Source organism: Physella acuta, unplaced genomic scaffold (assembly GCF_028476545.2).
Source record: "Physella acuta isolate Inbredline_101_S28 unplaced genomic scaffold, ASM2847654v3 ptg000540l, whole genome shotgun sequence".
In the NCBI taxonomy this organism is placed as follows: Eukaryota; Metazoa; Mollusca; class Gastropoda; family Physidae; genus Physella; species Physella acuta.
Genome location: NW_026732059.1, coordinates 290592 through 316832, shown reverse-complemented (window position 1 = coordinate 316832; position 26241 = coordinate 290592). Strand labels below are relative to the sequence as shown.

The following is a 26241-nucleotide window of genomic DNA, read 5'->3' as shown; positions in this document are numbered from 1 at the left end:
TTTTTTTAATTTACAGTTCCGGCATAGAAAGTCGAAAAGCTATAGAGTTTTTGCCAACAACGAGGAACTTGTTTTTTTCCGTAGAACATTTTAAGAAAGAAACTACAAAACATTTAGAAAGGGCGATAAGTACAAAAATTGTGTTTCAATGATAAAAATAAACTGTATTATTACGGTGCTGTTCCCTGTGTGGTTTAATTTGTAACGACGTTATTTATAAATACGTTATATTTAACGTCGTTATATATCACGTCGTATATTTAACATCGTTATACATTACGCAATATTCAGACTGATGAAATGCATGCTAGCTCTATCTGTTTCTGAATGTCTGACTGCGACAATGGAAAACTGACATTTAAATTCACACACGAAAACACGATCATACATACACACATAGATTTTGACCATAGTGATAACGAATACAATACTAAACAGAACCATGTACGTAAAAAGCCAAATTTTAAAAGGTGAACCAAAAAGGTTATTTATTTTAGTTTGCCATGGAGTGTTTTCCAAACTAGAAAGCGAGTTGTCTGAAGATGAAGAAATGCTGGTAAACAATAACATTGCTTTCTTCCCTTATAACGCTAGATACGTTAATGAAATAGATATCAGGACACTTAATTTATATTTACAAATAATGTTTATGATATAATATCATTAGAAACATGCAACTCTTGTTGTATATTCATTGTGAAGTTAAATCAGTCAAACAATGTCATAATATTGATTTCATTTATCTTTAAAACACACGCATACAAAAACATTGCGAAAAGGTTACATTTACAACCGTCGTGCTAAGGGATTCAAAACACCTCCGTTAGTTCTCAGTCATACAAAAATAGCTCACCAACGAACATTGTTACACTACGCGCTTTTAAGGTAGGTACACACTTGTAAGGTAGGTACACAAATGTAAGGTAGGTACTCCCTTGTAATGTAGGTACTCGCTTGTAGGGTACACGCTTGTAAGGTACACGCTTGTAAGGTAGGTACACGCTTGTAAGGTACACGCTTGTAAGGTACACGCTTGTAAGGTAGATACACGCTTGTAAGGTACACGCTTGTAAGGTACACGCTTATAAGGTAGGTACACGCTTGTAAGGTACACGGTTGTAAGGTAGGTACACGGTTGTAAGGTAGGTACACGCTTGTAAGGTACACGCTTGTAAGGTTGGTACACGCTTGTAAGGTACACGCTTGTAAGGTACACGCTTGTAAGGTACACGCTTGTAAGGTACACGCTTGTAAGGTACACGCTTGTAAGGTACACGCTTGTAAGGTACACGCTTGTAAGGTAGGTACACGCGTGTAAGGTAGGTACACGCTTGTAAGGTACACGCTTGTAAGGTAGGTACACGCTTGTAATTTAGGTACACGCTTGTAAGGTAGGTACACGCTTGTAAGTTACACGCTTGTAAGGTAGGTACACGCTTGTAAGGTACACGCTTGTAAGGTAGGTGCACGCTTGTAAGGTACACGCTTGTAAGGTAGGTACACGCTTGTAAGGTACACGCTTGTAAGGTACACGCTTGTAAGGTACACGCTTGTAAGGTACACGCTTGTAAGGTACACGCTTGTAAGGTACACGCTTGTAAGGTACACGCTTGTAAGGTACACGCTTGTAAGGTAGGTACACGCTTGTAAGTTACACGCTTGTAAGGTAGGTACACGCTTGTAAGGTACACGCTTGTAAGGTAGGTACACGCTTGTAATTTAGGTACACGCTTGTAAGGTAGGTACTCGCTTGTAAGGTAGGTACACGCTTGTAAGGTACACGCTTGTAAGGTACACGCTTGTAAGGTAGGTACACGCTTGTAAGGTACACGCTTGTAAGGTACACGCTTGTAAGGTACACGCTTGTAAAGTACACGCTTGTAATGTAGATACACACCTGTAAGGTGGTAATGCTTGTAAGGTACACTTGTAAGTTAACCGCAACAATTACAAAACAAAGTCGCTTTAGTGATATGCAATTCATAATAGGTTATTACAAGTTTAGTAATAATAGTAATAACAATTAGAAAAAAAAATTGACAACGTTAAAGAAATCAAAATATTGCAAGTTATACAGACATTGTATTCAGCCTTTGTGTGGTCTCCGTTATTTGGTACTAAGATACTAACATAAACTTCTGTCAAGAATTCGACCTTAATTGAGAAGCCTAAATATTGGAAGATTTCAAGCTGCGTTTTCATGAAAGGCTCATCGAGAACTGTACAGGTAGAAGGTGACCTTACAGTTATCCAACTATTGGTAGTTGTTTCTCAAAACATGTGAGCGTATTTCCACTGTGATGGCGATGCTGATGGTGATGGTGTTCGAAACTGATGGTGCTGATTTTGCTGACGGTGTTGGCCTTGTTGATCACCTTTGTAATGGTAATAATAATCATGGTAAAAATAATCATTATTGATGGTTAAAGCGATGGTGATGATATCGTCAACGGTGATGATGACGTAAGTGGGGATAAGCAAAAGCATTACGGTTAAGTTTTAGTGATATATGTTACGGTCAAAGCCCGAAGTGCGGCCAAAGCCCGCATTGGCCACCCAATGTGCGCATTGGCTGGCTCTCTTGGCAAAAAGCCCGAAGAACTTAGCACTAAGAGCTTTTGGTTTTACTTAAAAAAATATCTTGACGTCATAACAAAAATATTTTACAGCTGGTGTTTAAACAAATCTCATTGTGGGATAACTCGAAAGGACAAAAAAAACAGATCTTAATATGCTAAAGATAATAATAGTGTATGCACTTTTATTGGCTTTTTTTTAAAGCTTATTGAATATATATTAAATTTCAAAATAGCTTTCCTGTTGCAAGTCATGTAAACCATAGGTTTGGATATGAATTGTAAAAAAAGGAAAAAAAAAATACTTTAACTTTACACTAGCAAAGGAAATATAAGATTCACTTAATTAATCCACTCTGCTAGCATATCCATTAAAATTACATAGTGTCTACTTGTATAAAGTATGGTATAGTTATCTCTTCTATTTGTCCCCTGTATATGTGTGTTTGGGATATTTATATTTTCTCACATTATTGTATCTATCATGTAGTAGGCTAGACAAATGTATACATAACAACATGACAAACAGTTTTCATAGCCTAAAATTTGTTTATAAAAATTATTATAAACTAAAATTGCTATTTTTGGAATTGTCCAACTAAAAATCCAAATAATGTATTATTTGTTTGTAACTTAAAGCAACAATTTACTAATTTCCCCTAAATAAAGTTGTTGTACATAATAATTGTGTTTTAATAAAATGTGTCAATTTAAAGAAGATTGGACTTTCCAACTCATTTTTGCGATAATTTGATAATAAAAACGTACTATTTCAAAATTACCATATTTAATTGATGTCATTTTTCCTTTCTTTTACATTTGTTATTGTAGTTAGCGTGTATTTAAAAAAAATCACATTTCCATGCGCTGTTTATTTCATTTAGTTTATTAACACTGCTGAATAAATTTATAAATGGCAATCATTGGTACCAAACACGAGTGTACATAAATTTCTATGTTAAATTAATACAACTAGAAAATGGAAGTATTGGTAAATACAACTAGAGAATTGTATTGTAGGTAAATACAACTAGAAAATGGAAATATGGGTAAATACAACTAGAGAATTTTAGTGTAGGTAAATACAACTAGAAAATGGAAATATGGGTAAATACAACTGGATAATTTTAGTGTAGGTAAATACAACTAGAAAATAGAATATTTGGGTAAATACAACTAGAAAATGGAATATTTGGGTAAATACAACTAGAAAATAGAAGTACGGGTAAATAGAACTAGAGAATTGAAGTGTAGTGTAGGTAAATACAGCTAGAAAATGGAAGTGCGGGTAAATACAACTATAGAATTGTAGAGTAGTATTGGTAAATACAACTAGAAAATGGAAATATGGGTAAATACAACTAGAAAATAGAAGTATGTGTAAATACAACTAGAGAATGGTAGTGTAGTGTTGGTAAATATAACTAGAAAATGGAAGTGTGAGTAATTACAACTAGAGAATTGTAGTGTGGGTAAATGCTAGTAGAAAATGGAATTGTGGTAGAAAATGACAGTATGGTTACACTAAAAGCTAATAAAACATAATTTAAGGAGGTTTAGATTAGTAATATCCAAATACAAAACATAATCATTGAAATGTTCACATTAATGAGCGAATTTCATTAACTCTTTTTGCTTTAGTTCTTGTGTATTTTTAATAACTCTATTTGCTTGTAAACTGATTAAAATTAATAAAAAATAATACAAATTTACATAATAAAATTTTGCACACTTAATTTATTAAGATTTTGTATTTAGATTTTTAATTTTAAAAAAATACTTTTATTTGCATTTTAAACAAATACATTAATATCATTTACATAAATATCTCCTACATATATTTTAACAAAAAAAATGTACTTGATGAATATTTACATGTTGTCTAATGTCGTATGTGAGTTATTAATTCAAAGAGATAAGCCAAGACAAGGTTATATTTTATTTTATTTTTTAAATCTTTTTTTTTTTTTGGCCTCAGACATGTAATTTACAGCGTCAGTTTGCCTTGCAAGTTGGCATTATTATTACAGTTTCCATCATCGGTTCGTAAGGACTGGTACAGATTTAAAATAGTTATATATCTTTCTTACTTGTAGCCTACTTTTATATCTTTAATATTGTTTAATTATACATAGATTTAATACAAAACGTCTAATTACAATTTTATTTAAAAAATTAAGATTTTTAAAAGATTTAAAAAGACACAGTGTTTTAAATTGCTACAGCGTTAGAGGGACATAAATAAAAATTATAGCCATGTATAATACTTTAAGATATGGCATATTATATCTTAAATAATGTATTTATATTACACTATTAATCTTACTCTCTACTAGTACTTTCTTTCAATACTTGTAATTTATTAAATGTTTCTTTAATTTACAAAGTAGTTTGAACCTTTTGTATTATTTATCTACTAGAAAATGAGAAATTCATCTTTTTCTTTCAGTTAAAATAATGTAAAACATAAAATTATAACAACATAAAATAAAGATCACAAAGTTTTCAATTCTCTCATTATTTACTACAGAAAAAGAAACAGCAAAATTAAAATATCAAATAAAGGTTAAAACTCCTAATAATGTTAGACTGACCGAAATTTCATTTCAATAAATGATGGATTAGACATGTTATTCCACTGTACATATTGTGTACCCCAAACGCTGTTAAGATTAGAGCGCCAGCAATCATTATACCACCAAGCACCTTTATAGCTACTTGCACATTTAAAAATCGAAATGTCATTATCGCGGTCAAACGTTGAAAACTTCATACCATTGTGGTAGGCTAGACTGTCCCCAGTGTTCCCAGCGAATCCACCAACAAGTAGCCTGTAGCCGTCTGTCTCGCTAGAAATGTTGAAGCTGGAATACTTGACGAAATATTTTGTTCCATTAAATGTCATATCCACTCTCAGTTCTGTTTGACGGTTTGACGTTAAGAGATAAATGTTCTCATTGCCCAGGTAAAAATTACCTGAACTAAAATCACCAAACCCGTTTTTGTATACCGCCCAGTTCCTGTAGAAATCTACTGTCCCAGAAACACGTCTTTGGAAAATGGTCCATCCTCCACCGTCTGTCACTGTGTCACACATGACCTTTAGTCCAGATGTAAGGGTCACCACAGGTCGGGGAACAGTGTTGCTGACACCTTTGCATGAGCCAAGCTGCTGGCCTATAGAATTATATAATTATAATTTATAGAATAATTTCAAAATTCCGACTTCTGTAACGATGTGTAAAGTTTTATATGTAACTACTACTTAATGCCAGTACTCTAAAATTCGATGCCAATACTTTTAAAAAAATTCAAGAAAATTAAATGTAATTTATGTCTGTAAACCTGTTTCTACCATACAGTTTCAATAGCGATGTGCGAATAAAAGTTCTATAAGATTACAAGAGCAATAGATAATATATTTTTACTTTCTTGTATACAAAGTAAAATGGGAGGTATTCTAAGCGAGCGGAAAATTATAATTTAAACGTTATCAAACCACAACGTTTAAAACCTGTCTGCGTGAAGAATATTGTATATATTAGTTTAACATACTGTGAGTGGTTTTTTCATGTTTTAAGGGATTCCGTTTAACGGAAGTTAAACTCTACTCTATTTTTGGTTCAGATCAATTGTATCATTACAAGCTTAATTTTTGCAAGGTTTTATTTATTTCGCAACCTATGTTGCGTGTTTGTGTGATTGTGTATTTGTTTGTTTGTTTGTTTGTTTGTTTGTGTGTTTGTTTGTTTGTGTGTTTGTGTGTTTGTGTGTTTGTTTGTTTGTTTGTTTGTTTGTTTGTTTCTTTGTTTCTTTGTTTGTTTGTTTCTTTGTTTCTTTGTTTCTTTGTTTCTTTGTTTCTTTGTTTCTTTGTTTCTTTGTTTCTTTGTTTCTTTGTTTCTTTGTTTCTTTGTTTCTTTGTTTCTTTGTTTCTTTGTTTCTTTGTTTCTTTGTTTCTTTGTTTCTTTGTTTCTTTGTTTCTTTGTTTCTTTGTTTCTTTGTTTCTTTGTTTGTTTCTTTGTTTGTTTCTTTGTTTGTTTCTTTGTTTGTTTCTTTGTTTGTTTCTTTGTTTGTTTCTTTGTTTGTTTCTTTGTTTGTTTCTTTGTTTGTTTCTTTGTTTGTTTCTTTGTTTGTTTCTTTGTTTGTTTCTTTGTTTGTTTCTTTGTTTGTTTCTTTGTTTGTTTCTTTGTTTGTTTCTTTGTTTGTTTCTTTGTTTGTTTGTTTGTAAATCGAATTATATACAATTTGATGTATCAATTTATAACGTATTAATTTTTTTTATGTGTTTAAAATGTAAATGTACCGATCGAAACATTATCATATGGTCAGCACGCAGAATCATACGTTGAAATGATATGAAAGAAAATAATAAGATTTACCACCTGTGCACATAATTAAGTCTGTATCTGAGATGGAAACATCAGACAGGATCGTGATGTTTCTGGTTGTGTTGCAGAAATTTCCAGTAGAGAAAATTTTTCCCTGAACTTTTTGTTTTGAAGCCTGCAGTGGTACTAGCCAGGAACCTGTTAAATCAAAGTTTAAATATAAATTGCCATGTACGTTGACTTGCATTGAACGCAAGCGATTGGTTGGATCAATAAGTATTGTATACATACAGAATTTATGCTATGTTATTTATTTCAGTATTTTAATGCTAAAAATTTAAACTTGTTTAATTTATACCCAGCCATGATACAGCTCTTCAAATATAATTGTTTCTTACTCGAAGCACGCGTTTCTGAACAATTTTTAAAAATAAATCTAGAAATACGTCAAGTAACAAGATATTAAAAATGCAAGTGTAAAATTTGAATTAATTCAAGCTACATTGTAGAACATGTGTACAAAATCAAACTACAGAGTAAAGCAAGTGGACTCACCCAAACTACAATGTTTTGTGGTTTTGTTGTAGATGTAGCTGTAGCACGTTTTGTTGGAACTTGAACAACGTGAGGCGCAGGACAAAAGGCTGACTTGGTCAAACTCTACATCGATGGGCAGTGTGGTCACGTTTGTGTCATCAACAGCTTTATACTGGGTTTGTTGGATACCGATAACAATTTGAGCTATTGAATAAAATAAAACTAGTTATAATACAGCTAACCTTGTTTGATGATACACAGTAAAGATATAATACATCTAACATTGTGCAATGATACAAAGAGTAGTTATAATACATCTAACCTTGTGCAATGATACACAGTGAAGATATAATACATCTAATCCACATGATGTAAAGGTATAGGATGTGATTGTCCGCTATTTCAATTGTCGCTTTTTTATTCTTATGGTACCTTTTGTATGATAGTTTGTATCACAAAGTGTTATCTGTTCCAAGCATAAAAAAATATTAACAACATACATGCCATTACCTACATTGGCAGGCCAAGGCGTGCACTGGCCGTGATGTCCTGGCCAATGGTCTATCTAGACTAAGTTGTGATCACGTTTTCATTATTCTGGGTGCGGTTTCATTGTGAGTAACGTTTTGTTTTGTTGTTGTTTGTATGACATTCTTTATACAAGGCAACATGGGCCAAAAGAGCCGTTAGATCAAAAGACAGACATACCAGATGGCTGCCAAAATATTTATTAACTAAAGAACATGTGGCCGTAACTTAAACTAGTTCACGGAAAACCAAGGCATAGCCAAAGCCAAGATTCAGTAGAACGTGCTAAACAAGAAGTTCAAAACATGATGATGACAAGGACACAGAAACATGAATCAGCTCAATGGGCTGAGAGTCTCAAATTCATTCAATTTCTGAAAAACCTTTCTTTTCATCAAGAATTGCCATGCGAAGCCTTGTTTGGATGCAAAGCAAAAGTGGGACTTAGTACTTCAAATCTACCAAGAGAGGCTCTCGATAATTTAGTTACTGAGGGAGATCTTGAGAACAGTGAACAAGAAATGGAGGTTGACGTAAATGCAACGACATCCTCAGCTAATACATCTACTGCCGTGGCAGAACGTCTAGACCAGTTGCGTGACAATAATAAGGCCAACAGATTATGTGTAGTATATACAAAAATTGTGTATTGCAGCCCATTCTTGTGGATCCTGTGGCAACGATGTCCATGAGATATGCTGAAGAGCCAATGAAGCAGACGAAGGGTACGGAGGAAACATTACTTGCAGATTGTGTCACAATAAACAAGATATCATGGATAACAGAACAGCAACTTATACTAGCTTGCAAACTCAAGGTGCTAAGATGCTAACATTAAAAAAATATATAAAAATCTGCTTATTATCTTCTAATTCTAACCATGGCCAGTACGCGTATATGCCATGGGGGGCGATATTGGCCAATGTGCGCATTGGTCGACGTCTCGGGCTTTGATGGTAATATATATATATATATATATATATATATATATATATATATATATATATATATATATATATATATATATATATATATATATATATATATATATATATATATATATATGTGTGTGTGTGTGTCTATATATATATATATATATATATTCAGTTATACATTAAATGAGAAAAAAGTCAAACTTGCCCAGCAGAAGCTTATTGCAGTTTCTTTTTGCACATGATTGTATTTCATTAAATTAAGCTTTGGACAAAGCCGTGTATAAGACCATAGGGCAAATAAATGAATATCTTTCTGTATCTTTGGCTTAGGTTAATATATTGTAATAGGTCGAACATCCAACCGCCACTGATTTCCTTAATGTAAGGTTTATAATCATCACGTACGTCTTACAGACTTAAGTCAGCCATTTCGAGACAACATTCGAGCACTCTACACACCACACCCACTTTCACTCAACGACACCGTCACACCAACATGTATCACATTAGATAATCATCTATGTATATACTACTAAAACTCAAGTTACATGTTTGAATATTTATTTTTTGTTTGTGTTTTTGTTTGTCCTTTTGGTTACAGGAGAGAATCTGCACCATGTGTAGAGCTTTGCAATACGTAATTAGGTAGGGAACAATTTTCTTTTTCTAAACAGACTTTTACTAACAAATTATTTTAAAAAGACGTTAATTAATTTATTGACATATTCATTGGTAGATAAACCACATTAATTATAAAATTTCGGAACAATGACTTCAATAATTGTGACATCGCATGATTTATTTACTTTTTATAACAATAATGGCTGCTTCCATCGAAGGTTTTGGTGCCCATTCAAAAGCTTAATGCATTATAAAGCTAATTTTCTGTCGGCTATAGCTTAAACGATACGTCCGTTTGCTAGTTTTATTAGGCTCTAACACTATTTACAATTTTTAACAGTTCTAATTTGAATATACAATAAATTTCTTTAGATCTAGAGATCAGCTGTCAGATGAATGGAAAGTCATTCCTAGATCTAAAATCTAGAATCTAGGTCAAGCCAAAATTAATAAGTTAAAAATAAACACAATTATATAATCACAATAAATTATTGAATTTCTTTATTACACTCTGTTAGTCCTTAAATATTTTATATAAAATTTGCTTTTTAGCTTCAATTATAGTCTAATTCGAGAATACATGGCATTTATCTATCTGTATCTAGGTTCTATCTGGTTCTAGAGTTTGATCTACGGCAAAAACTAGACTTAACGTAAATTCTACATGTAGAAATAGACTTAAAGTAAATTCTAGAATCTAGAATCTATATACTAATCTATTTCAGGCTTTAATTATTTTGTATTAATCTTTGTTTGTTTAGCTATAGGATTGGCTAATTTGGGGTAAAATGTAATTTGAAATAATACTAGATCTATGGCCTATTCGAGTAAATCAAGTTTCTTAAGCAGACTCAAACTATCAACAGAGCACAAAAACAAACGTCAGTGACTTATAGAGCCTAGATAGCTAAGGTGTTAGTGTAATAGGCGCCCATGCGTGTGGCACGGGTTCTAGACACATTATTTCAATGTTTAATTTTTTTTTTTTCAATTTTGTTTTTAGATGTGAATGACAAAGTTGTCTTTTGGAATTTGTCGGGATACAAGGCAGATGAAGTAGCGTTCAACTGTTTCCTCATTATATGAAGGAATAGTGTGGTCAGAGCCATGCTTGCCCGAAATTGTTTTTTAACGATAAAAACTTGTTGTCAGAGACTTTGGAGGACACTGGGCAGTTAAAGTAGAGTTGGGTAGGCGTAGAGTTCACACGTGACGTCAGCATATGAAGGGGTAGTGTGGTCAGACCCATGCTGAGCCGAAATCGGCGTTTTTAAAACGACAAAAACGTCTAAGGTGTGAGGTCAAGGGATGACGGGTAGTCAAGTTGTAAATAAATGTAAAGTTTCTTGTTGTTTAATAATTAAAACATTAATTTAAAATGTACTTGCCGATTGTAAATGATCAGATACCGTACATTTTAGCATTAGTGTGTATTAGTATCGAGTCTATGTAAAGGGTAAGATTGTGACCATAATGTATTAGATAACCAATGCAAAACTTGTTATACTGCCTGCCAGAATAAAAAAACGTTTTGTTCGCTAAAGGTATTCAATAGATTTCTTGACTAATTACCATGTGCAAAAGCAATGTATGAGTAAAAATTGAAAATTTTAATAGACTTAAATTTGTAAAAACACGCCCTGAATATCTTTGAGTAACACCAGAAAGTTATACTACTATAGACAGGACCGTACATCTTGTTTGAAACGTTTCCTCCTTTTATTTGTATTCAACTTAAGTTAAAAAGTTGCTTTTTTCCTTATAGACACCAAAACATTGTACTAGGGTCATTCAAATTTAACTTTTTGTTAATTTAATAAGTGTGTGATCAAATTGTCTACATTTTACAAGAGCAAATACCGTCTAATCAAGGTTAATAAAACGAAGCTGGAATTAAATTTGAGAAAAATCTTCAAAACTTACCTTTACCCAACAAGAGAACATAAACTACTAGTAAACAAGGACGAATTTTTTCCACAGTTGTTAAACGTGAGCTTAGCAGTCCCAGAGCTGTACAGTCTAGATATTGTCTTTCTTTATTCACCAAAAATTGTGGGCGGGCTATTCAGAGCACTAGCATTTAAGGCGTGGGAGTTTAGACAATATATACACTTTAGAATCGATTTACATGTCATTAACATTGTAAGCAATTTTTGTTTGTGTTACTTAAGCGAAAGAAACATGATTATCATACACCCTCGCACAAAGGTACGCTGCGTTGTTTCTCGTACTGCGTCTAAAATAGTTCCAACAAAAGAATGCTCTAGACGGGAACACACCCATTTAAATAGATGCGTTCATCCAGTTGAAACAATACAATAATTCAGTAAAATCAGTTAAATGTATCATGTTCAAAGAATAAATGTATTCATTTTAATTAAAAGATTCATAAAGTTAAAATATTACATTAATTCAATTCAAACAACAGAATCATGCTTTTTAATTATTAAAATAATCCAATTTAAACAACAAATCAATCTAATTAAAACAATAAATTCATCCAGTCAAATCATTATATGCATTAAATTCAAAGGAAAATTAATCCAATTCAAACAATTAATATCTAGTCAAATCAATATAATCTTACAATTCAGAGCATACATTCATCTAATTCAAGCAATCGATTAATCCAGTTAAATCAATATATTCAATTAACTTATAGAAGAGAAAAACGCACCAGTTGACAACAGTTAAGAGGGTGACACCAAGATAAAAATTAAAATAATTGCCGAGAAAACAAAGAACTGGCCTGTTAATTAATAATTTATGAGTTAGTGACATCCGTAGAAACAGATTAGTATCGTTGAAAAGTGACTGGAGTGGACGGTGGGTGGATTGCGGATGTAGATAGTGGGTGGATGGGTGAGGGGAAGGTGCAACGCTCGAATACAGAAGAAAAAAGCAACAGCCAAGGCTGTGTTGAATGTCTAAAAAAAATAAATTCGTTTTAAATGAATTAAACATGAACAGAAGATTACCATATTTAGAATGTCACAATGTTGTCTTCCAGTATTTTTATGTTATATTCGTGTAGGAGGAGGGTAAGAGGATTTTAAAGACTTTGTTCACTTTCTTTCATGTAAATGAAATTTTAAATATTGCTACGACGCAGAGGCGTAGCCAGGATCGTCTTATGGCTGCGCGGGGGGGGGGGGGGGGGGAATTGTAACCATCATTTATATATTTGTATATATTAGTGTGGTAATGTAATGTTTATGAAAGCTGAATACGTGGGGTGGTTCACAGCGTGTGTGTGTGTGTGTCCTGTAGCGTGACGCGAGACTGGGTGTGTTGACGTGTATGTTGTTGTACGGAGTGAACGGGGGTACCAGGGAAGCGGTAATATATTATGAGACAACAAATAACAAACAAAAAAATTGACCTAATTCATTACGGGCGAGATATAATTGTGTTTTAAAAAAAATGTATCTCATTTATTCTATTTATAACCTCCTAAAATTGTGAATCATTATGGTTTCCGTGTTTGTTTTATTCTTGTTTTTTTTCTGCATTTGTATAAATAACTAGCCGTCCCGGCCAGGCCCTGCCTCGCCTCTGTGAAAAACATATCTGTAAAGGACCATGATGGGTGTTTAGTAATCAGCATATACCTGACATTGCCCACCCTAACCACAACCAACCAAAACTAAAACACCCTAACCACAACCAACCAAAACTAAAACAAATTAAAAGACAAAAAACGCAAACAACACAAACGCAAACGCAAACACAACTACAAACACAAACACAAACGCAAACACACACCCAAACATAAACACAAACAAAAAAAGCAAACGAAAACAAACCAAATCAAAACACAAACCCAAACGCAAACCCAACCCAATCTTAACTCAAACACAAAGAAAACACAAGCGCAAACATAAGCGCAAAGGGATCACAGTCTAGCCCGTGGAGTAAATCGCATCATGCTGGGGCGCCGACGGAACCGCCTGTTTCAGCTTAGTAAACGACTCTAGTACACCAATGTATCCATATGCTATTGCACTCACTTAAACGAACGTAGGCGCCACAGCGAACACGGGAAGGCCCGGGGCGACAAATAGCACCCTGTCGGGGTGCCGGAGAACGCCTGGATTTTATTCACTTAAAGACTATAGTAACCTTTCTTATCCATAATTTATCGCAATGTTTAAAGGGAAATTATGCACCATAGCGCTCACAGGATATGGGACATTTAGGAGCTGGCTTATTAACTGTTATTGATTTTAAAAATAATTAGTACGTTCAGTGTATAGAATACATAAAAGGCAGTATTAAAAATACATACAACATTTCACCTGATCAATCCCCGCTAATTATGTAATACAAATTTCAGCTCACTAACGACTTACGCTTGTAAGGTAGGTACAGGCGTGTAAGGTAGGTACAGGCTTGTAAGGTACACGCTTGTAAGGTACACGCTTGTAAGGTACACGCTTGTAAGGTAGCCGCAATAATTACAAAACAAAATCGTTTTAGTGATATCCATTTCATATATTACAAATTCAGTAATAGTAGTATTTTCTAATTCTATAAATGTGTTATTAAAATCGAATTCGAATACATTTTCGTATTTTTTGTTTTGTTTAACAAACTGAAATAGAGTAGTTCCTTTTAACATTCAAATTATAGCGCAATGCATCACGGCTTAGTAAAATTTACACTTACGGTTTTATTTGTAGCCCTTGAACGTTTTACATGCTAACCCATTGTAAGATCGTAAATTAACAACACACAAGGCATAACTGTTTAAGAACTTTTTAAATATAGCGAACACGATTTTAACATTCCGGAAAAAATCTAGCAGTGTGTATCATATCCTGGTAGTCATATAATCACCATTGGCATGTTGACTTATTTTCAAACTATCCCCATTGGCGTGTAGGCTGGTTGTCAAGTTATCCCCATTGGCGTGTAGGCTGGTGGTCAAGTTATCCCCATTGGCATGTAGGCTGGTGGTCAAGTTATCCCCATTGGCGTGTAGGCTGGTGGTCAAGTTATCCCCATTGGCGTGTAGGCTGGTGGTCAAGTTATCCCCATTGGCGTGTAAGGGATCCCTGCTGTCCGTGGGGCCCAGACCGTCCTCCTCGTCTGGCACCGTGTGACGTGTGGACATCCGGTCAATCAGCGAGCCCTGACACACGGGGAAGTACCTGTGAGAACGGGCATCACGTGATTCATGCTGTTATTAGTCTTTATAAAATTATAGAACACACCTCACTTAATTAGATCTTTAATTAGTCGTTTTAAGTTAATACATCTCGGTACAGTCAAAATTATCCTGATGTATAATTTTTAAAAATTAGAAAAAAATTGACAGCGTCAAATAAATCAAAATATTGCAAGTTATTAGAGACATTGTAGTCAGCCTTTTGTGTGGTCTCCTTTATTGGGTACTAAGATTCTACAAAAGCTTATGTCACGAATACGACTTTAGTTGAGAGCCCTTAATGTAGGAAGATTTGAAGCTGCGTTTTCATGAAAGGCTCATCGAGAACTGTACAGGTAGAAGGTGACCTTACAATTATCCAACCATTGGTAGTTGTTTCTCAGAAAAAAATTGAGGTATGTCCACATCTCACCTGACTAGATTTACTGGGGCAGACTTACTTGCTACATGGCTGACGGTTAGTGGTTTTCTACAGACTTACTTGCTACAAGATAGTCGGTTGGTGGTTTTCTACAGGCTTACTTGCTACATGGCTGACGGTTGGTGGTTTTCTACAGACTTACTTGCTACGTGGCTGACGGTTGGTGGTTTTCTACAGAATTACTTGCTACAAGATAGCCAGTTGGTGGCTTTCTACAGACTTACTTGCTACAAGATAGCCGGTTGGTGGCTTTCTACAGACTTACTTGCTACAAGATAGCCGGTTGGTGGCTTTCTACAGACTTACTTGCTACGTGGCTGACGGTTGGGGGTTTTCTACAGACTTACTTGCTACAAGATAGCCGGTTGAGAAAAGGTTGTAACAATGGGATGTCATAGACAGACAGATCACCCTCAGGTCCTTGCGCTTGATTCCTCCAGTGTAGCAGTCCGCGTTCTTTTCTAGTTCCTGGGGTAGAAATGGATAATTGAAGCTCGTCTTAGTTGGTAAACTCATGGATATTGCACGGATAAATTATATCACAACAAAAACACGGACGCATTTTGAAAACTTCTATATCATTGAAATTTCGGTTATAATTCAACTTTCGATGACAATACACTACTATATAATTTTAAAAAAATAAAAAATTGAGAAATTAAAAAGCGTTAACAAATTAATATCACTATAATATCTGATAATATAAAATACTAAAAGCCCTCTAATTTACCTGGGATACTGTTGTCCAGCACAAAAGCCATGACCCCGCCCACTAACATCGAGGTACCAAACAACACGGTCAGTACTTGGTCAGCCAGCTCACTGCCTGTTGCAAAATTCAATTGTGTACTTAAGCCAAGTTTTGTTTGAGTTTGAAATAAAGTATTCCAAAATATGATTAAAGAGATGCCGAAGGTAATCATAAGTCAATGTTAAACTAGCGATTTTTTGTTTTTTGCGCTAAAATTGTGTGAGCTTAAAACTTATTTGCTGAAGATTGTTACTAATTTATAAAATATGCAAAACTGTGTGTATGTTTTCGTGTAAGGGTGTGCGTGTGTGTTTGTGTGTGTGCGTGTATGTGTGTGCGTGTGAAGTTGTGTCTTTTAGTTGATATAGCGTCGCTATTAATGTAAAGGAGAAAACTAGATTTTACAGAACATTATTTTTTTAGTCTCATCTTACATGATGCTGTATAACTGGCTAATTTTTTTTAAATAAGCTGTTGTTTTAATTCCAGCTAAACGTTTCCCAACCGTCCTTCTTTCTTTTTCTTCGTTCTTAATTTTTAGTGTTGGAGGGGCTCGAGTCTTATCTGCCAGAGGGTTAAAACTCCAGATTTTTATTCGAATTTATCAATCATGAGCTTATGCCGACTCGACCACGCCTCCATCACAATTAAGGATACGTGTCAACTGGTTATGCGCCATTGAGGCCATTGACTCCGATTTCAGCCTGATTTTTTTTTTGGATTCGCTTCCATAGCCTTTGTCCAACCAAGAACAAACTACAAGGCAGCAGTTGTTTGATTTAGGAGTTACCTCTCCTAGAAGAGAGGCTGTCCCCAGCTAACGAGCCTCATGTGCCCGAGGGTTCAAAATGTTTCCCTATCGTCTAAATGTTTCCCTATCGTCTAAATGTTTCCCTACCGTCCAAATGTTTCCCTACCGTCCAAATGTTTCCTAACCGTCCAAATGTTTCCCAACCGTCCAAATGTTTCCTTACCAGCTAAATGTTTCCCAACCAACTAAATGTTTCCCAACCGTCCAAATGTTTCCCAACCGTCCAAATGTTTCCCAACCGTCCAAATGTTTCCCAACCGTCCAAATGTTTCCTAACCGTCCAAATGTTTCCTAACCGTCCAAATGTTTCCAAACCGTCCAAATGTTTCCCAATCGTCCAAATGTTTCCTAACCGTCCAAATGTTTCCTAACCGTCCAAATGTTTCCTAATCGTCCAAATGTTTCCCAACCGTCAAGATCTTTCCTAACCGGCTAAGCGTTTCCCAACCGTCCAAATGTTTCCTAACCGTCGAAATGTTTCCTAACCGTCCAAATGTTTCCTAACCGTTCAACTGTTTCCCTACCGTCTAAATGTTTCCCTACCGTCTAAATGTTTCCCAACCGTCCAAATGTTTCCCTACCGTCTAAATGTTTCCCAACCGTCCAAATGTTTCATAACCAACTAAACGTCAAGAGAACTACCTGTCTTGACCTGATGTGTGCTGACCCAGTTAGACACGCTGAGACCGAAGAAGACCGGCAGACCGAACACGAACAGATTTCTGGACGAATTGAGGTCAACATGTTGGAGATTAGAGATCCCAACCGCCGCCACCATACCTGGTAGGGGAGATAATCAATCTCTTACTGTCTGCTGTAATACTCTTTGACGTTATATTATGTTGTTTCAAGCTAAAACTAATTGTATTTTAATATATATATATATATATATATATATATATATATATATATAGAGAGAGAGAGAGAGAGAGAGAGAGAGAGAGAGATACTCAGCATGACCGCTGAACGTACCAAACATGACGTAGAAGAGTCCACCTAAAACAGGCTCAGGTATAGTGACGAACAGCGCACCAAACTTGCCCACACAGCCCAGGACTAGCATCAGACAACCAGCACACTGGATCACAACACGACTCGCTACCTTGTGGCGGGGAGGGAAACAATTCAACGGGAGATGAGCGACGGATGGTGAATAAACAATATACACCTCACTCACAGCAACAACGCACCCATTCAATTATTAATCCCTTAACATATTAAAAAAAACTATTCCTGAACATTAAAACTTTTATAATTTTGATTACATATTTACCAGATGGCTGTTAAACACGAATGTTGTTTGCATACTTCGATAGGGGGGATAACTTATAATATAAATAACTTCCTGCTTATCATATTAATTCCCTTTTAAAAATGAACTCCTCTATATACTTCGACAATTATTGTGTCATTTTTTAATAAAAATATTGCAGCAAATAAAATAATGTATGCATTCGTCACCAGCCCACCTCCTCTTGTGAAACTCTCTGTCGATGTTTACGTTATAGTTTTACCTTATTTTTTACTACGCTTCCATCTTCAAGCTTCTGGGTTTGAGTGGTTTAGTTGACTTGTCACGATGAATAATCATACCATTAAATCATGCTGCACTATAAAATGTAATTGCGCAACTTTTTAACTTAACCCTTACCCTATGGTAAGCACCTGTGGTCAAAACCCCATGATCAAAGCACCTGCTACCAAATGTCCACATACCGCTGTCCTCAGCTAACGAGCCTTAAAATACTTCCAATACGAACTCAAAACATTTGGATTAGTTAGTTGCTCTATGCCCCGACCAATTCCTTCTCACACCTATGGGGATTCACATGTTACATACAATGTGATTACACACCTTAACAATCTGTTAACTTTGATGTACGCACTCACCTTTAGTGATGTATTTGTTACCTATCATAGGAGTACTCACCTTTGTGATTCCAATGGCGCCGATATTTTCACTGTACGAAGTGGTGCCGCCCCCTGTCCCCCAGGCTCCAGCCAGCAGACACGTGACTCCCTCCATGGCTATACCTGTAGTAAACAGACTTGACCTACTTCTACAGCTGACACATTAAAAGCTTGAACGTACAACCATTCAGACTACCACGCTCACGATCGATTCATATTATAGCTGTCATTTGTTCTTTAATTCTGTCAGTCATTTGTACCCTTGCTCTGACATTAATTGGGTTTATAGTGTAACGAACAGGTGAGTTGATGAAAGGTATGAATATTATGAGTACGCTGTAACCTGTCCCGTTCGTCCATGCTCAATCCTCGCGCTGTGAGCTGTCACATTACATCGTCTGGCATGCATTTAATTTTGCACGTGTATAAAACTCGTGTAACATCGTGGTTTAATGAGTTAGTCCAGTACTTTAAATCAAGCATGTTAGCGTAGTTTAATTCTTTGTACTTTAGTTCTGTAGCCACTGTATATTAGACTTGTGTACACTTCTGTGTCATTTAGTTAGAATATAATACAATTAACTATGTGTTGATAGCATAGAAAGTCGTTAAAGTTTTAGTTCGTATTGTAGAGAGACTTCGTGTAATTTAGTCTTGCGTTTTGTAACCCCTTTGTTTTTGTTTTTTGTCTTCTATGTTGCCTGACGCCATTACGTAAAGGCGTCAGTGTGTCCACGACAATATTTCTGACAGCTTTTTGGTCTCCTAGTTCTGAGAGTTTTGGGTTTTCTACCATTGAGAGTTATGGTTTTTTTTTTTTTTACAAATGAGAGTTTTGAGTTTTCTACAAATGAGAGTTATAGTTTTTTTTTTACAAATGAGAGTTTTGAGTTTTCTACAAATGAGAGTTATAGTTTTTTTTTTACAAATGAGAGTTTTGAGTTTTCTACAAATGAGAGTTATAGTTTTTTTTTTACAAATGAGAGTTTTGAGTTTTCTACAAATGAGAGTTATAGTTTTTTTTTTACAAATGAGAGTTTTGAGTTTTCTACAAATGAGAGTTATAGTTTTTTTTTTACAAATGAGAGTTTTGAGTTTTCTACAAATGAGAGTTATAGTTTTTTTTTTACAAATGAGAGTTTTGAGTTTTCTACAAATGAGAGTTATAGTTTTTTTTTTACAAATGAGAGTTTTGAGTTTTCTACAAATGAGAGTTATAGTTTTTTTTTTACAAATGAGAGTTTTGAGTTTTCTACAAATGAGAGTTATAGTTTTTTTTTTACAAATGAGAGTTTTGAGTTTTCTACAAATGAGAGTTATAGTTTTTTTTTTACAAATGAGAGTTTTGAGTTTTCTACAAATGAGAGTTATAGTTTTTCCACCAATGAGTTAAGAGTTTTCTAAGAACGAGAGTTTTGGGTTTTCTAAGAATGCGTGTTATGGTTTTTCTATTAAGCAGTGTTTCTCTCAGGCATCTCTTCGGTGGGGCTCTGCACCTCCCACTCACCCCCCCCCTCCCCCTTCCCCACCGAATAAAGTCTACCGCTTCCCCGAACGAAATGGAATTCATATAGAAAACATATACTTTAAACAGTGTCGCCCCCCCCCCAGGAAAATGTAGTCCTCTCCCCCCCCCCCCACACCCCCCACCACGAAAATTTAGTCCGCTCCCCCCAGGAGAAAAATTTTTCTTGAAGAAACACTGCTACCAATGAGAGTTATGAAAGATGGTTGTCGTGATTGTCGTAGTTCCCTACCTCGACTAACTGCACTCGGTGGAGGCGGTGGAGCCCCAGCAAGTCTTGCGCATGCGTAGTAGTCTCCGACAGATTCAATTGTAGAAGCGAGTAGGGCAGCCAACATGCCCAACACGCCGGTCACAGTGATCCGTGGCACGCCCCACTGACCTGCAAGAGGCAAACCATTGGGTCAGTTTTAATTTTTTTTTTACTTGATGCCATTTTAACGTTACATTATCATGTTCAATATAAAATTAGTTGATTTAAAAAATCATTTTGAAACAAGAATTTAAAAAAAAAAAACTATTACAATTCGTAAACATGTACGCTACCGGCGAGAATGAAAAGAACTCACATTTTAGAGTGTGTACATAAAGGACAATGATCTTGTGTACACCCCCTACCAACGGTGTATAAACTAACTTGTGTACACCCCCTACCAACGGTGTATAAACAAACATGTGTACACCCCTAGCAACGGTGTATAAACAAACTTGTGTACACCCCTACCAACGGTTTATAAACAAACTTGTGTACACCCCTACCAACGGTATATAAACAATCGTGTGTACACCCCCTACCAACGGTTTATAAACAAACTTGTGTACACCCCTACCAACGATGTATAAACAATCGTGTGTACACCCCCTACCAACGGTTTATAAACAAACTTGTGTACACACCTACCAACGGTATATAAACACACGTGTGTACACCCCTACCAACGATGTATAAATAATCTGTAACTCACCTGGATAAGGAAGACGGAACCAGTTGGATGCGGACAATGCCTTAGCCCTGATGTCAGTTCTAGCCTTGTAGCCCCACTCGTCTGGGTGGTCAGTCAGGGCATTGCTCACTGTCAGTATGTGGCATATGCCCCAAGAGATCATCACAGCCAGCAACACCTATAATCATATACATATATATATATATATCTTTATATATATATATATATATATATATATATATATATATATATATATATATATATATATATATGTATATGTATATATATATATATATATATATATATATATATATATATATATATATATATATATATATATATTGAAACACCTAACATAATGTCTTCTTTAATGTGTAGATAACTTACCGGAAATAAGGCAAAAATTTGTATTTTTATCTTTATGAAAGGAATTTTGATGGCAATGTTTCTCAAGTACTGGGAGAATAAGACCACCAAAAAGATTGTCCTGAAAACATTTTGTTTACTTAGTTTTTCTCATTCTGGTAAGACAGATGTACTCATGTGAGACACATTTACTCCCTTGATAAATGTAAGTACATGATACAATGTACTTACGTGAAACAGATGTACTCAATATATACAGATGTACTGAGTCATATATACTCACATTACACATAAGTACTTAGACGTATGTACTCACATTACACAGATGTACTTAGACATATGTACTCACATAACACAGATGTACTTAGACATATGTACTCACATGAGACATATGTACTCACATTACACAGATGTACTGAGACATATGTACTCACATTACACAGATGTACTGAGACATATGTACTCACATTACACAGATGCACCAATGACTTGACCCTTTATCAGCAGCTACATCAAACAAGGACAACGCTATGAGACAGATGGTCGGCGCTATGGTCAACGGACCAATGAACCTCATCAGAAGCCCGATCATACCAGAACATCCAAGTACAATAGACAGGAGTGACGCCACCATCAGCGAACCTTGCAGCTGAAATAATTTTATTACCCTCGTTTGGAGCTACGCCATTGTAAATTCAACATTGAACAATGCCTATACAATAATTCGCCTAATCTTAGAACTAATAAGCCTTTAAAGAAACAAAACGACACATTTAATTTTCGATATCCTGTAATATTCTCTCAGCCATCAATATATTTTGCATTCTAAATGTTTTAGTAAAACATATGTCAACAGTCAAGTAGCCTACACAATTCACACACATGAAGTTGGTTTTCTCTTCAACATGTGAAACAGATCCCACCTAATTCTATTTAGTTATATATACATACTTTATCAGATATATATATATATATATATATATATATATATAAAAAAAAATATATATATATATATATATATATATATATATATATATATATATAAAACTCGTGACTAATTAAACCTCCTATGAAATTAAAATTAAATGTCTCAAGACTAACTTCCGGCCAATCAAAAACAATTGTCTTTAATTAAAGACAACACATGTACATTAGTTTAATTTAATTTGTTTGCTAAAGTTTAATTGAATGTTTTAATACAATTCACAAATCACACTATAGTAAGGTAAATTTAAATCTTCTGCAGATTAAGATTTCAATTAGACCTCGCAATTAAATCTTTGAGAACCGCCTTAACAAAAATAATAACCGAAAATAACTGTTATTAACTAATTAAAATAATGTTTTAAAAGTTCTAGTAAAATACTTGTTATTGTTAAGTAAACAGTAGCAACTTAATCTAACTGGCCTTGTTTACAACGTGAAAAATAACTTAGTTTTAGAGAGAAAAAAAAAGGTAAATACCATGCATACCTCACAGAGGTTTGACTTCCAAACTTCCTGATGTGCAGCAGATCCATAGTCTGGCAGGGTGGATTTGTTGACTGAAATATAAAGCTAAGCTCTACACCTCAAATGGCTTTTCTTCCCATGCGAAACAAAAACACCAAAATTATTCTTGTTCAATATTTTGTAATGTTATACTTAACAAGATGACTGCTATGTAACTTAATGAGGTAGATCATATAAAACTTTTACTATTTAGGTTAGTCAGATTGTACACCTTTCCCCTTCCCTGATATATGTAAGGGTAGCTTTTGATATAACTACACCCTTACACTTACCTGAGAAGTTTTAGGGTAATTATTGATATAACTACACCCTTACACTTACTTGAGTTATGATAGGACAAGTGTTGATATAATCACTCCCTTACTTTTACCTAAGAAGTGTCTGTGCAGGTGTTATAAACACACACACTTACCTGTTGGGTGTAAGGGTAGGTGTTGATATAACTAAACCCTTACACTTACCGGACAGATCATGGTACGGACAGCTGTTAGATCTGACTGACAGCACAACAAACGCTGGGACGATGAAAGTGTAACTACAACTTTGTATGATGGGCAGTCTGAAAATGTGAACATGAAAGTGTAACTACAACTTTGTATGATGGGCAGTCTGAAAATGTGAACATGAAAGTGTAACTACAACATTGTATGATGGGCAGTCTGAAAATGTGAACATGAAAGTTTAAATACAACTTTGTATGATAGGCAGTCTGAAAGTGTGAACATGGTGAAAGTGTAACTACAACTTTGTATGATGGGCAGTCTGAAAATGTGAACATGATGAAAGTGTAACTACAACTTTGTATGATGGGCAGTCTGAAATTGTGAACATGAAAGTGTAACTACAACATTGTATGATGGGCAGTCTGAAATTGTGAACATGAAAGTGTAACTACAACTTTGTATGATGGGCAGTCTGAAAGTGTAAACATAAATAAAACATTGATAATACATTGATTAGTTCACAGTCAAGTAAAAATGTATTCAAAAGATATGTGTTCTTAAATAAATGGCGACATCCCAAATTGACAATCATTTAATTAGAGTGTAACATATGTAATTTAGATAAGATGTTCTAGAAATGCAAATATTCTTTCATATATTGTTCGAGCATTGTTTTCTTGATGAAATACTATCTTAGTCATTTTAGTTTTCTCCTATATCTACTAGACTGTGTATTATGTTTCTTGTACATTATATTATCTTATTGTAGTACCTTTCTCCTGTGTTTGTGTTTTGTATCTTGTACATTATATTATTCTGTTGTCGTAACGTTCTACTGTGTTTGTATTATATATCGTGTGCATGATATTATCCTGTTGTAGTACCGTTGTCCTGTGTTTGTATTACCTTACACCAAACGTTGATTGTAGAATAGAAGACGCGCCAGCTACAAATATCACAGTACTTATCAACTGTCCTAGACCGACATCGTCACCATCTATACACAGAACACCGCTGATTATCACAGGGTATGCAAAAGTCGCACCGAAGGCTGTGAGAAACTGCTGTTGGTGGAAGAAACATAATATGTTAACCTAGTTGTGTGGATATATATAGTATGTCAATATTGTTGTCTATATGCAATATGTCAATCTTGCTGTCTAGATATATGCAATATGTCAATCTTTCTGTCTAGAAATATGCAATATGTCAATCTTGCTGTCGAGATATATTTACCATGTCAATCTTGTCTAGATATATGCAATATGTTATTATTGTTGTCTAGATATATGTAATATGTCAAAATTATTGTCTAGATATATGCAATATGTCAATATGGTCTAGATATATGTAATATGTCAATATTGTTGTCTAGATATAAGCAACATGTCAATCTTGCTGTCTAAATATATGCACCATGTCAATCTTGTCTAGATATATGCAATATGTCAATCTTGTTGTCTAGATATATGCAACATGTCAATCTTGTTGTCTAGATATATGCACCATGTCAATCTTGTTGTCTAGATATATGCAACATGTCAATATTTTTGCCTAGATATATGCAATATGTCAATCTTTCTGTCTAGATGTATGCAATATGTTAATCTCGTTATCTAGATATATGCACCATGTCAATCGTGCTGTCTAGATAGATGTAATATGTTCATCTGATAGTGTAGATTGCGGACTGGTATTTATAAACATGTGGGTTATGTTGGGGGTGGTTCACCAACAACATATGCGGTCAGCTATATGTCTGCACAAGACATGAGTATATAGTAAGAAATCTTTATTTTTTAAACAAATGTATCAATGTGGTTTGAAGGAAGTAGATGGAAAATAAATGTTCCTAGATCAAATTAAGGCTACATGTTTGTGGAGGTAGCAAGTCACATTAGCTAGAAAAATGTTTTACCTGAAATCCTAGAAATACACAGAGATACCAAGGCGGGATTTCGTCAACCTTGTACAAAATATCCGAGTTCATCGTTGTAGTGTTACTTGTCTTTCAAAATAAAACTTTGGTTAGGATGTAACCGTCCGAGTTCATCGTTGTAGTGTTACTTTTGTTTTAAACTAAAACTTTGGTTAGGATGAAACCGTCCGAGTTCATCGTTGTAGTGTTACTTGTCTTTCAAACTAAAACTTTGGTTAGGATGTAACCGATCAACTCCACATTCAAGTTTATAGATGCTGAATCTGAAAAACCGCAACACACCTGAAATAACAGACTTTTCCAAATAGCTTAATAGTTTTTATAAGTGTTGTAAGTGGCTCTAGCTTGACCTAGATCCGAACTCGCGACAGTCTGGTTGATAAGCGACTGGTCTATCACTATACCAGGTAGACTCGACAGCCCGACAAATAAGTAGCTCTATAATTCCTTTCCAACCCAAGCGATCAAATACAAACCTCCTGTTGTATTAGCTAGTGTCAGTCGGTTGGTGTTGTTAGTGTTGTGTGCACTACATGTAGTTAGAGGGCTGGTAGTGGTGTGTCATTGTTTAATATATGTTTAAATATTTTACAATCGCTAATCTAGTAACATTGTGAATTCTAGTTTAATGTTTTTATTATGTTCATTAGCCTTTTTTCCTATTAAATTATTACTATTTGCTTTTGATTATAGAAGTTGTCCATTCATCGATTGTTTTATACGAAAGTTTTGTAGTCTTTTATCTGAGCTTGATTCGCTATGCCTGGATATGCATTTTTTTTTATTAAACCTCAATAGCATTCTTAGTTATTTGTTTAGTTTTATTTATTAATCTAATCTTAGATGTGTATTCATTTATTGAGCCTCTATATTATTCTTTGTTACTTGTTTAATTTTATTTATTAATCTAAGCTTGAAGATGA

The 26241-nt window shown here is 34.7% G+C and overlaps 2 protein-coding genes across 2 annotated transcripts; both read right to left on the bottom strand.

Annotated features, from left to right (window-relative positions):
* Positions 1–2271: 2271 nt before the first annotated feature.
* Positions 2272–7809, bottom strand: LOC131945926 (fibrinogen-like protein A). The gene is made up of 5 exons (XM_059306559.1): positions 7764–7809; positions 7460–7645; positions 6956–7102; positions 5352–5753; positions 2272–2375 (listed from the first exon to the last, which is right to left on the bottom strand). Exons 1-5 carry the CDS (start codon positions 7807–7809, stop codon positions 2272–2274), a joined length of 885 nt encoding a protein of 294 aa, XP_059162542.1.
* A 7650-nt stretch (positions 7810–15459) lies between these two features.
* Positions 15460–25369, bottom strand: LOC131945925 (solute carrier family 23 member 2-like). Its single transcript, XM_059306558.1, has 13 exons — positions 25298–25369; positions 24286–24443; positions 23398–23495; positions 22898–22968; positions 21892–22103; positions 21446–21545; positions 21080–21236; positions 20347–20496; positions 18609–18712; positions 17651–17780; positions 17321–17458; positions 15847–15942; positions 15460–15584 (listed from the first exon to the last, which is right to left on the bottom strand). Exons 1-13 carry the CDS (start codon positions 25367–25369, stop codon positions 15460–15462), a joined length of 1611 nt encoding a protein of 536 aa, XP_059162541.1.
* Between the last annotated feature and the right edge of the window lie 872 nt (positions 25370–26241).